This window comes from Scomber scombrus, chromosome 8 (genome assembly GCF_963691925.1).
Source record: "Scomber scombrus chromosome 8, fScoSco1.1, whole genome shotgun sequence".
Taxonomy (NCBI): Eukaryota; Metazoa; Chordata; class Actinopteri; order Scombriformes; family Scombridae; genus Scomber; species Scomber scombrus.
In genome coordinates, this window is record NC_084977.1 from 24,975,729 (window position 1) to 24,988,809 (window position 13,081).

Genomic DNA, 13,081 nt, shown 5'->3' on the forward strand with positions numbered 1-13,081 from the left:
CATGAGAAATAGCTGAATTTCCTTGTACTGAATGTGTAACAAAGCTTTCAGTGTGTTATGTTTTTGTGCAACTCCATTATTAAATTATAATCTGTACGAGTCATAGATTCAAAAAAAAAAAAAAAAAAGAAACACAGATGATATATATGTAACTCAAAATGTGTACTCTGAAAAAACAAGTCTGTGGTTCTAGAGTCAGATAGAATAAAATGTTATGGGCTAGTCTATTAAAAGCTTAAAACTGTAAGAAAAACTTTAAGATGAAGTTTGACAGTATTCCACAAAATATTGGGTGCCATGGCAAAATCTTTTGACAATGGGGAAAATCTGACCAGTGCTTTAAACCCCTTTTGAAAAGCGTGTGCTCAAACTGTCAAGTGTGTGGCACAAACTGCTCTTGGCACTGTGGTTAAGCCCGCAGTGCACTGTAGATGAGAGATGGAAACAAGGAACAGAACAAGGGAAGAAAACAAGAGCAAAAAAAAGAAAGCAGGACTTTGTGGTGTGAGGGCAGTTTTGTACATTTCCTGTGCATTGTTGTGACAGTGTGTTCTGCTTGTTCAACCAGTTTGTGTATGTACCTGTAATGTACCTGTACTGTCATAAACATTTATTCAAAGGCTTGTTTCAACTATGTTCCCAATGTTACTCATAAATGCTAAGAATCAAGTTTTCTCCATTCCTGATACATTTTAGGCTATTCATGCAGAGTTTGCATTGTGTTTTTCCAAGTTTATATAGCATAGATGCATACAGAGGCTTGCTAGCAGCGATGTATGTTGATGTGAATGACATTTCAAATCTGCAGAGAAACCATGCAGTTTCTTTTAGCAGCCATGCATATCGTTCATTACCCACATAACAATATGGAAGATATTTGTGTTCGTATGCTCTGGTGTTTCTTCATACCATTGATAGACATGCTGCAATATTATATGTGCATCACATACTCTATAAAATAGATTTTCATTTGTTCAGTCAGCCTCATATGGAATGGATTATCATATGATTAGAATACAGTATGTGCAGCGTTGATATTTGGTGTCTAGGCTTTGTCCTCACCTCTAAGCATAAAAAAACAACCAAAGCAGCAGCACAGCAGATTTGAGTGAGTGATGACTTCCCATCTAAGAGAATGTAGACTCAGATGCTTATGAAATCGTTAGGGTCAAGCTGACTGTTTGAACTAGCTTGAAGGCTTCACTTCATTTCTGGCTTAAGTATGATAACTGTTTTTTTGTGTATCTTATAATAATAGAAACTTTGGACAATGGCAAAAAATTTTCTCAACAAATGTGTATCATTTGTGACATAAAGTTATAACATAACATCACAAAAATAAACCCTCCTTTTTCTATAAAAATGAGGATGGCTGCTGTTTTCCTTCTGGTCTTCTTTTTTCATATTCTATTTCGATATGTGTCTTTCTTTCTCTATCTTGGTCTCAGTTCGGTTTACTTTAACACTGTTTTATTCATAACAAATTACTAAACTAGTCCATAAGTTTCTCAGTAAATGTTGTCTGTGTGCACTGGCTGCTATTCTCTCTCATTCTTTTCCTCTCTCCATGCCTCTCATACATAAACTCCCACACTTCCCCTCTCTCGCTCTCTTACACACAAACAATAATAACTCAAGCTGACGACTCAGTGAGTGGCATCACACCCATAAAGGTGTAAACACAAAAACAATGAATGCAATTAGTGTAGCGCAAGGCTTACTTCAGGAGACTTAATGGACGCTGCCATGCACTAATTCAACACACACACACTCTCACACACACACACACACACACACACACACACACACACACACACACACACACACACACACACACACACACACACACACACACACACACACACACACACACACACACACACACACACACACACACACACACACACACACACACACACACACACACACACACACACACACACACACACACGTCATGCTTCCATCACCCTAACATTAACACAACCCTAAATGTACCTAAACTAACCTAAACCTGTGCTAGGATTAGAATAAAATGCACTTACTGTGTGTTGGAGAAAGCATAAAGCAGATGTTTATACTCATCTTTAACTACTCTCACACTACACTATCTACACACGCTAAACTGGCACCAACGACAGATAACACCAGTAAATGCAGAAAAACATACATTATTTCTATATAGCATGTCTTGCTGTGTGACTCCGAGATAGAGGCACAAATGACAGTGTGGCATTTTGCAGCCTGAACTTCAATATGTGTACACAATGTTGGCACTTGGCACGTGTCACATCTCATCACAGAACATGACATTCCTCCTGGCCAGTCAGTCACAACGGAATTGCATCTGTGCATGAATGTTGATGTGACTTCTCAAAATAACTGAATGTGCATTTGTGTGACAGGAGTCTAAAGTATATATGTATGCTAATGTCCGTGGGTGCGCATGTGTGTGATTGGGCATCCGTGTATGCGTCTAGGAATGAGTTCACGGCCAAATGAAGCTTCATTAAGTCCACATTACCTCAGCTTCAAAAAGCAGGCATATCTGAATTGATGGTCCCATCCCTATTTGTGCTCCTGAATAAATAACCCTCAACACAAACAATGATCCTGTCACGTTATCAGTCTCTCCCCTCGCTTTGTCCCCTTTGGCATGTTATAAATATGTGCCGCAATCAACAGTACGACTGTATCTTTGCATTACTTCATTGAGGAGAGAGATATTCATACAATTCATCCATACATCCACCCGGCTCGTTGCCTCACTAATAAATACTTAAGACAAGGAGTGTTTGCTCTGCCTCACAATAATAAAGATTCACACTGAGAGACATGAAGTGGTGTTTTTTTTTGCCACTTAGCTTAAGAGTGAGGGCCTGCTGCCTGCTTTAAGCTCTCTCATTATCAGACCAGTTCACCCTATAATGACTCAACCTAAGACTGATGACGGTAATCACTAATAACACCCTTTTCTCTTCCTTTTTCCCACAGAAAAGTGAATTTGCTGTGTAACTCAATCAGTTAAAGGTTCCATTCCCGATGTAAATCAAGGTGTAGTCGCAAGGCACCAGCGCAGCTAGAATGAGGGTCTCCCTCAAGAACTTAATAGCACATGTAAACCACGGATAATGCAGTATTTAATGTGTCAGCAGGTACCCCTCTACTCTTTTAAATAGAAATGCAATAGCACTCAAAGCATATTTTAAACACTGTTTGATGATATGAATTTTACTTCATGAAGGTCTGAGGAAGGAAGCATTATTAATGCATCAAAAACAAGTGATCAACAGTGCACAGGATTGTTTGATTTCTTTTCAGCACTATTCAATGTTAAGTGTAAATCAATTCATGACTACATCACAAGCTCCAGTTAGTCAGTGGTGAAACTAATCTGCAGGTGTTCAAATGGTTGTTGACAGACAGCATTTGTTATCAGTAAAGCCAGCTTTAACAGAGTGAGGATAAGGCTCAGCCCATGAGAACAGCCCAAATTCACATGGAGCTTTTTCTTCTGCGAACTAGCAACAGTTTCAACTTTACTCCAGGATTTAGGCACAACAATTTTCAATGACAGTCTTGGCCGGTACTGCTTTGGGGGCAATATTTTATTTTCATTCATAACACTGCTTGCAGTGTTTACTCAAGCCAAGTAAGGGGTACAGACTCAGTCTGTGTCCTTTCGTGAGCGGGCAAACCCCCTCCCACAACATCCTTCCCTTGACACTCTAGGGAGGTACAGGCAGCTGGCTGCAAACTTTTCATTAGTGAGGACTGCAGAAAAAGATGGCAAATATTTATCTTTGCACAGATTGCTGTTCAGGACCTGCATACAAAGCGAGCCTCTCCTTTCACATGGTCCCACAGAGAGAGAGAATAGTGCTGGATGTGACTTGGTAGCTAGGGCTGCTAGAATGGGAGAGTAATTGGTGTGTATATAAGGTCTCAATCTGCTCTTTTTAAGTACATGTGTGCCCATGACTGTGTGTATTTTGGTCTGGACATCAATCAATGACAGTGTGTGTCTTTACCTGTACAAATGGTTAGGAGTGTGTGAGTGTGTGTGTGTGTGTGATAAATGGCTCACCCACGGCCTTGCAGGTCTTAGAGGCAGGGTCCATCTCGTATCCTTCGTAGCACTCGCACTTATAATCTCCTTTGTAGTTGATGCAGATCTGACTGCAGGCATCTGGGTTCTCACATTCATCTATGTCTGTGAAGAGAGACATGGCACAAGGCACAAAGTCATTTTTGTGCATATTCATTATCTAGCATGTTAACAGTCTTTATAAAGAGAATCTTCACTTAATATCCAGTTTCTAAATTGGTTTCATACAGTTTTAACTGAAATCGTTAGGATTTATGTCATAAAGAAGCTTCAGTTTGACATACTTGAATAACTCAAAATAAACTGGTTAAGTGTAAATTTGAACATATCAAACATAGTTAAGTGGAATTTGCATAAGTAGATGAGTAGAACATCATTGATTTTCCATGTAGTAAAAGTATTATTATTTTTTTTTTTATACAACCATTCTATATCCTATATTATACTAAATCAAAAGGGGTTACTAAACCTTTTAATGTCTTTCTGGTGGACTGTTATAATATTGGACCAATCCAATAGTTGTTTGCCAACAAACTCAGCCTGATGAGAAAATCAATACCAATTGTATCTTACTGACAACAGGATTTGGAACGTGTTTAGCCGAGCTTAGCATCAAGAGGCAAAGCAGGGGAAACCGCTTTCTTGGTTCTGTCCAAAGCAAAACTAATTATTCAACAAATTCCAGCAACTTCAAAACAGTGTTATTTATGAACTATATATATATACGTAGAAATATAAAATGTGGCATTTTGGTTTAAGAGATGATTTGATCAGCTCTGCGCAGTACCTCCAGCTACAGTAAGTATCACCATACATGTTCTGAGAGGATAGATGAAATGCATTAATATTCCTGCAACAAGAAGCTTTCGGTATATACAGTATATACTTCCCTCTGGCAGGAGATACAGGACAATTTAGTCACACACACTACAAGACTGAAAAAAAGCTTCTTCACCTAACCTGTTAAACTAATGAACATGGCCTGGTCCCCTCATCCCACTCACCCACACTGGAGTGTGCATGGCTACTGTTTGCACCTTTTTATATTGCCTATTGCACTTTATTGTCCATATAGATGATCAATGTTTTTGTCTTAAATGTATGTCTTAAATTGTTTTCCATTGTCTTAAATGTTCTTATGGCTCAGGAAGTGCCATCTAAATTTCGTTATATTGTTGTCTGACCCTCAATATAATGACAATAAAGCTACTAAAACTAAAAACCAAATGTGTTATAATAGGTGGTGGCATGCTGTAATAATGTTATAACATGTAATTAAAGATAAAAAGAGGTTCCTATCTGATATTTAACAAATCCATCCAACAATGTGGACTACAGTCTTTACAGTTTCTTCAACTTAAAATTGCCCAAATCCATAATGTCCCACTTTACATTTTAACCTCAACATGTAATAAATAAACAAGTGTAAACAAGACTGCTTTGAAATTGTTGTCTTCCGTCCTTTGTGTTAACATAGCCTAAACACATCCCAGAATATTGAATGACGCTGGTAAAAATCTTAAATGAAACCCTTAACCTTGCTGACATGTTCCTTCAATCAGAATATGGCCTAAAGTCAGGTTAGTAGCCATGTGAAAACCAGGTTTCTCACTGAGCTCAAGAGAGCAGAGACAGAAAAGGTTTGACTGGTCCAACCCTGACAACATGTGATTACACATTAGTCTTCTGCATCAAAACATTAGTTTTATTGCATAACTTCTTTTTTTTCTTTACCTCCACAAGTCTTTTTGTCCAAGAGTTTGTACCCAGAGGGACAGTCACACTCATAACCAATTCTCCGGTCCCTGCAGATGTGGGAGCAGCCACCATTGTTGTCTGCACACTCATTCAAGCCTGCAGAGAGAGGGGCAGAAGGAGGAAGGATGAAGGGAGGGATAGGGACAGGAGGGGAGAGAATTAAAGATGAGTTTTTACATTGAGATGAAATATCTTCAGAGAGACACACGGAAATAGTTGGACAGAAAAACAAAACGTCACACAAGGTTAAACGTTTAAGGTGTGTGAATAGTTTTAATCATTCTGCCAGTTGAGATAATTTAGCTCTGTCAAATGGGTTTATGCATCATATTTCCACTCTAAAATGAAAGACGGTGAGCTTCAAAGCAGTAAAAAAGAGAGACGATGGTATGGGTGTGTGCACAGTACATTCATATGGGCTCGCTTGCGTGTGTGTGTGTGTGTGTGTGTGTGTGTGTTCATGGCCCAAAGACAAAAACACCTGGAACTGATCCATTCTCCAACAGGGAGTTTTGGCATGAGCACCAGGTGCCACTCCACTATGATGCCTTTTGTTAGACAGACACATGCTCTTCTGCTCTTCCATGTCCTCTCCATTTCCTCTTTTTTTTTTTTTTTAAAGCACAGATTGGACTCATCCTTCCTTTTTGTATCAGTTTCTGAACCTCCATTTATCCTTTTGTCTTTCAACTGCCCTCCAGGGAATGGGGAGAGATCGCTGCAGAAAGCTAAAGCTGGTACTTCATTACCGGTTTACATTAAAGATTTAAGCTTCAAGGCTACAGGTACCACTGTGAGACTCAGTGAGACAGAAAGAGAGAGAGACAGTGAAACAGCAAGAATAGAAATCGAGCAAGACTGAGAGAGACACACAGAAGGAAGTAAAGACTTTGAGAAATTAGCATGACATTTAACTTAAATTAAAGCTGTAATTTATGGTATAGCCAGTACCAGCTCAGTTTTAACAAAGTATTGAAGGAAAGACTTATTTATCTCATAGGACAGTTACAGAATAAGACACTATTTGGCCAAAAGTGCATTGAAACCCTTTCCACAATGCCCAAGTGCACAATGCCAGGTCCATAAAGAAAAGGCTTTCCGAGTTGGTATGGAGAAACTCTACTGGCCTTGACCTCATTCCCCTCATCACCGGTGGGATGAATTGGAATGCCAGCTTTGAGTTGCCCCTTATCCCCCCAACATCAGTGCCTGACCTCAGTGATGCTCTTGTGTCTAAATAGCAGCAAATCCCTGAAGCCAGGATCCAAATTCAATTGGAATGAGTAGAGGCTTTGGCAGTAGCACTTTTGTGGATGCATTGTTCTTGACATACCCTGCACGCAAAAATGTGTTTTCTCTCATTGTTACAACACTTGGATGATTGAGCTTCACTGATGAGACTGATGCGTGTGTAGAGTTTGACACAACAAGACTGATTTCACATCCATCTGCTGAAGGGCGAGTTTTTTCATTCTTTTTCACTGTCAGATAAATGTGGTAAAATCTTCATCCTCTTGCTCTTAGATCTCACTGTGAGACTTTTTCACTGACGAACCATTTGGAGATTTAGTGGCCAAAGACAGCCTGAGGCAAAATTATGACACTGTCAAAAATTCTAAACCAAATTCTGACAATGGGACTGCTGCTATGACCCTTGTCTACGATATGAAATGACGCAGAATACACTGGCTGGCATGACATTTCATGAATGCACATTTTTAAAATAAAGTTCAGGGGGAAAACTTGTTCCTTATACACTTCATGGCACACAAAAAATAAGATGATGGAAGTCAAACAAATAAGAAATTTGTGTATAGGACTTTGCTGCATTTTCAAAACATATGACGCGAGCTGATGACATGCCTCTACTATCATATACCTTTTCTATTTATATCGTAACACTACAATTTGCCACACATTCAGCGCACAATCTGAAATGCCTCAAATTGATATCGTGCGGTTCGACAGATTGTGACAAAGATTTTATTATAGCCGTCTCGCACAATGTGACATGCGGTTTACTTACAATACTGTTGTTGAAGTCGCACAGTCTAAAGGTGCCTTTACCCAAGTGCGATGTGGAAATTTGATGTCTCCAATGAACTTTTCGATGTCTTGTGTTCGGCAGTTAAACTTTTTAAAAGAAAAACTTGAGAGACTCGAGGGAAAAGATGTAATCTTAAGATTTTTTAACAAGGTAATCAAACTTTTTTGTGAGGAAAAACCATATCAGACAGGAGAGCTCTGTAAAGTCAACTCCTCAGGGATAAAGAAGGCCTGCTTTGGCCTGGCCTTGGTACAAGAACTATTCCCATTCTCTAGGTTGTGGATAATGGTAGTTGTCAGTTATATTTAAAACAAAGGAGGTTTGCCTTGAGACACGCAGTACAGCATGTTTAACATTAATGATATGGTTATAGGGCAATGTCATTACAGTGTATATCCATCTGCCTCAAGATCAAAGCTATAGCTGAAAGGGCAGCACGCTCACATATCATTTGAAACCCACGTGACTGGTTTGAGCTCACTCCACTGCAGAGCGTGGCCCCGTCTGAAGTGCAGTTATCTTGAGTTCTGTAATTTCTACTCAAGGAACTTCTACTTGCACATGCATTCCAGTCAAATTTCACTGATGCAACACAGGTTACTTCAACTGCAATTACAGGAGCTGCATTTACTTGATAGATTTTATTAACAGGTATAATTATCTCATCTCTGTTTGCAGCCAGATTGCATTTCTTGTGATGTGAGATCCGTGACTGAAGCTTGTTAGAGTGAAGCCAGGATCAAAAGGTGGCTGATGGTATGCCACTACTGGTTTGCCGTCATAGAGTCGTATGCAGAAGTGGTATGTTGGTAGAAATATCCATTTACAGCAGTACTTGTCCTAAAACTAACTCATTGGCAGGGGGCGATACTGGTGTGACAGTCTGACAGCAGCCTACCACCTGCTGTTAGGAAGCGGTATGTGCCAGTGGGACACGAGCGGCATACCACTCTGGGGATCAGCAGATGACGCTGAACCACTAGTGGCATAACATCAGCCACTTTTCAATCTCAGCGCTACTGGCTCACTAAATGGTAATTATCTACGGTGTGTGGATAATCCGTCTGGCTCCTTATGGATAATGTAGTCCAGTCACGTTTTCCTGGCTAAGATCGCACTAGAGGGGAGAGTTGCATGGCTCTTTGATCCCAACAAGGCAGTTAAGAAATGTTGTGATTTACCCTGCCTTGATCAAATGAAGCTCCTTTTACTAAGAAGAGTGACCACCCGCATTTCAAGTAGTTAAAGATGCCTGGGAACGAGTGTGTTCATCAGTGCTATTTCACTGCCATGCACATAGCATATGTGCCCGAGGTAGTGAAAGATCTAATAAGTACCTGAGTATGTGTGTGTGTGTGTGTGTGTGTGTGTGTGGGTGTGAAGAGAAACACAGAGACATGATCTTACCACACTCCTTCATAGGTTCATCAGACCAGTCCTTGCAGTCTTTCATATTATCACACACCTTGCTGCTGTCAATACACTCCCCATTCTTACAGCGGAACTTTTTTGGCCCATCACACTTTGTAGCTGTGGAGAAGACAAAACAGCATAACACACGACAAAGTTATAGATTAGGTTTTTATTTAATGTGATGTACTTATATTCTCCCTTCCCGCTAGACACAAACAATTCAGTCCTACAAAGATGCAAATTGCTAACATGAATTGTAGAGCAGTTTGCTTTGGAAGAAGTACACATTTCTATGCAATTCTTCAGTGCATAAAGAGATTTTGGTCTGTAAATTAAATGTGATGTTTTGCAAAGATAGATATTTATATGTATAGGTATACGTAGGTTATTGGTAGTTATGGTTTAAAGTAAGAGATGGTTTGCTGTGATGTGAATTAGCTGTACAATAGACAGAGAAGGCTATATGTAAGACAGCAATATTTAGCATTTTAAATATTTGCAGTGAAATTGGATGTCTGATTTTATTTAAACTTGGATTTCAACAGAGTTGAAAAAAACAGATCATATTATGTTTATATTTGCAAATACAAAAAGTGTGAGTGCTGAAATGCAGAGAATGGTTAAGTTTGTGTTTTTGCTATAAACAAAATCACAAATTTGGAGAGAGTGAAAGCTATTAACAAGATCATTTAGCCGATTCAGTGATTAGAGTTATTGTTACATGTGAGCAGACTCTCTCATATCAGCCATGGTTTATCATTGAAACACACAGAGTAAAAATTGATTTCAGGTTCACAGCTCCACTTCAAAACACTGTCTTCAAGATTAAGTTCAATGCCAGTCAGACTGTCTGATGGTGACCTTGAGCTTTTCATACCATCCACGGTATGACACGATATGACACAGGAAACAAAATAACCACTGAATATTAGAATATGTAAGCTAACTCACTGGACAGATGGGCACAAAATGAGATGCAGTAAAAAATAAAAAAATAAAAGGATGCAGACTCGATACAAAATGTATGCAGGGTAGGGTTTGAAGTACAAGGGAGTCAGTGCAGCTAAGCTCCCCTGAAAGCAATACATATTTTAATAGGGTATGAAAGGGGGGCACATACTGAATCACAGGTGATATTCAGTGTCTGTTAATGGATACTATAACTTAATTAATATAGATTTGTGCAGTTCTTGTCTGTTTTGTTTATGCTGCAATATATGTAGTGTGTAGTTAAATAAAAATGATTGTAGCTTGTTTGTAAATGCAAATTATATTCCCCCTCTTCCCGCACTGACTTGAATACTCTGACAGTGTAACACACACTAACACTCCCATTTTCTTTATTTCTTTCTTTAGCAGAGCAAAACTTACTTTGCACTGCTAAAGTTTAAACAGTTTCTCATGGTGCAGATTTAACTTGTGCAGCCAACTGCAGCCATCTGTACTGCTTTTGATATCCCCTGTGAATTGTAATTTGAAGAGTAAATTGAGTGTAACAAATGACTACAAAATGCATGAGGCCAACAATTTGCAAACAGATATTACATTTGTAAAAGGTTGCATCACCATCTTTCTTAGCAGCAGAATATGGCATATGAGTTAATTGCAACATGCAGATTATGAGCCCAAATTCCACTCCTTGTGGTTGCATGTTGCATGGCTCTTTCCTTCTCGTAATGATTTGACACTTACTGTTGACACAGCCAGCTTCATCACTGTAGTCCGGACAGTCGTGAACTTTATTACACTGTTTGGAGCCATGGATACAGGAACCATCACCGCACTGGAACTCATCAGGTCGACATGTAAGCAGGGCTGGGAGACAAAGCACAAACACGCACTCATTAAAATGTGCTGATATGTTACATTATTATGCCAGAAGCAAGATTGGTTTCATCATTAGGATGAATCAAAGCTAGAGGCTCAACACACAAAGCAAACTTACACATAGCCACAAATGGACAGAGAAAAAAAGAGCCTATATTAGTATATTCAATACATTTAACCCTCAAAAACATTTCTGTACTTATTCATTCATGATTATAATCTTAACTCTGCACAAAACAAACTCAGCCCAACACTTGCATTCTGATACTGTATCTCTTAAGATGTGTATATGTGTACAGTTTGTGTATTCTTCCTTTAATCAGGCCACCTCAGAGGCATTTCAATGCAACAGTAATCAGTCATGTACAACTCTTATCTGCAAGAGGCCCAGATAGAAATGAAAACCAAGCAGGTAGTCATTCACTGTCTTTGGAAAACCCACATCCGGTGATCTATTGAGTATGTGTGTGTTTGCGAGTGTGTATAGGCATTTGTTTGTGCTTGCTCTAACAGTGGAGGGCAGGTTTATTTAACTCATTTGTCTTTTTAACTGGCTGTTTAATTATTCATGTGTTGTGTTTTGGACTCACTCTGCCAAGGGAATGGAGGCAGACATGATCGATGGCTGCGGAGCCCACGAAAATACGTAGCACACAATCACTGTATCAGGAAATATGAAATAAAACAATGCCCCACACCAAGTGAGCACACAGGTAGGTGAGAAGACACATACAAACACGCCAAATTACCAAACCTATGTACACTTATACAGCAACACACGGGGAAGCTGACTCAGACTTCTAAATCTCAAACAAAAACTGAAACAAACATATGCTAATGCTATAACCAGCACAGTGTGAAAGACCTAATCCTGTGCCATCACAAAATGTGCTGATTCTTTCAGCCAAATGATTGGGATCTGAGTCCATCTAATTATGATAAATCCCTGGGATGAATAGTAATAATAATGGATTGCCATCTGCAGAAATTTTGGCAGGAGGGAATGGCAAAAACTAACCAGAGATATGATTTGAACATTTCTCATTTACATTAACCTCCTGTCATCCTTCTCACATTCACTTGTCTCAGCATGTCTGTGAAATAACACAAGATTATTGAGACAGATGTTTCAGATGGGATGAGAGATAATAACCAGGGGACAGTTCTCTGGGAATGAGCAAAGCCCGGTGGAGCAGAGGAGGAGAGAACAAACTGGAGATATGCAATGATTCTCACATTCCTCATTTACATTGAAATGTTGCACCTCCCAAAGCTGCGCGCTCTGCTCTCTCATTTACATTACACAGACATTTCAAACTATTACATCTAGTTTCATACAAACCTCCATCCACCCACTTTGTCTCACACTGTGATAAGCATATTTTCAGACCCAATCAAATGCATATAGTACACAATGTTCCTGTGTCATCATATTTGTGACACTGTGAACAAGGTTATTGAGACGGATGATTCCACTGGCAACCGTAGACCAAGCAAGACCACTTCACTCGATGTTGCTCTATAAGAACTTATTTCGAGGCAATCATGTTACTGAGTTTTCTCTTGTCCACAAAGACCTACTGTGTACTTTTTATTCATGTCACTATTCTCAAATATAAGCCATAATTATAGACCTGAAAAACACATTACAAATGATACCTTTCTCTAGCAAGCTAGCTAGCAATTGATTGCAGCTTTTTAGGATAGATCGGATTTGATAGTGACGTTAAAATGCTAAGCCACTTGTTTGGCTTTAATATTGCCACAAAGAAAAGGTAAACATATCTAGTAAGGCCATAAATTGCTTATTACAGTCATCTTACAATCTTACATTAAGAAAAAGTAAGAATAAAGAGATAAAGACCAGGATAGGCTTCTAAATTAGCAGCTAAAATATGAGCTGTTCTCATGTGTCGTTACAATTCTGGATA

The 13,081-nt window shown here is 39.1% G+C and overlaps 1 protein-coding gene across 1 annotated transcript in view; it reads right to left on the reverse strand.

Annotated features, from left to right (window-relative positions):
• Window positions 1-13,081, reverse strand: part of lrp8 (low density lipoprotein receptor-related protein 8, apolipoprotein e receptor) — a 166,082-nt gene that overhangs the window by 29,294 nt on the left and 123,707 nt on the right. Inside the window, exons 6-9 of the mRNA XM_062424911.1 lie at window positions 11,016-11,138; window positions 9,318-9,440; window positions 5,840-5,959; window positions 4,085-4,210 (exon numbers count right to left, since the gene is read on the reverse strand). Coding sequence (XP_062280895.1) covers window positions 4,085-4,210; window positions 5,840-5,959; window positions 9,318-9,440; window positions 11,016-11,138 — 492 coding nt within the window. The remainder of the gene's footprint in view (window positions 1-4,084; window positions 4,211-5,839; window positions 5,960-9,317; window positions 9,441-11,015; window positions 11,139-13,081) is intronic.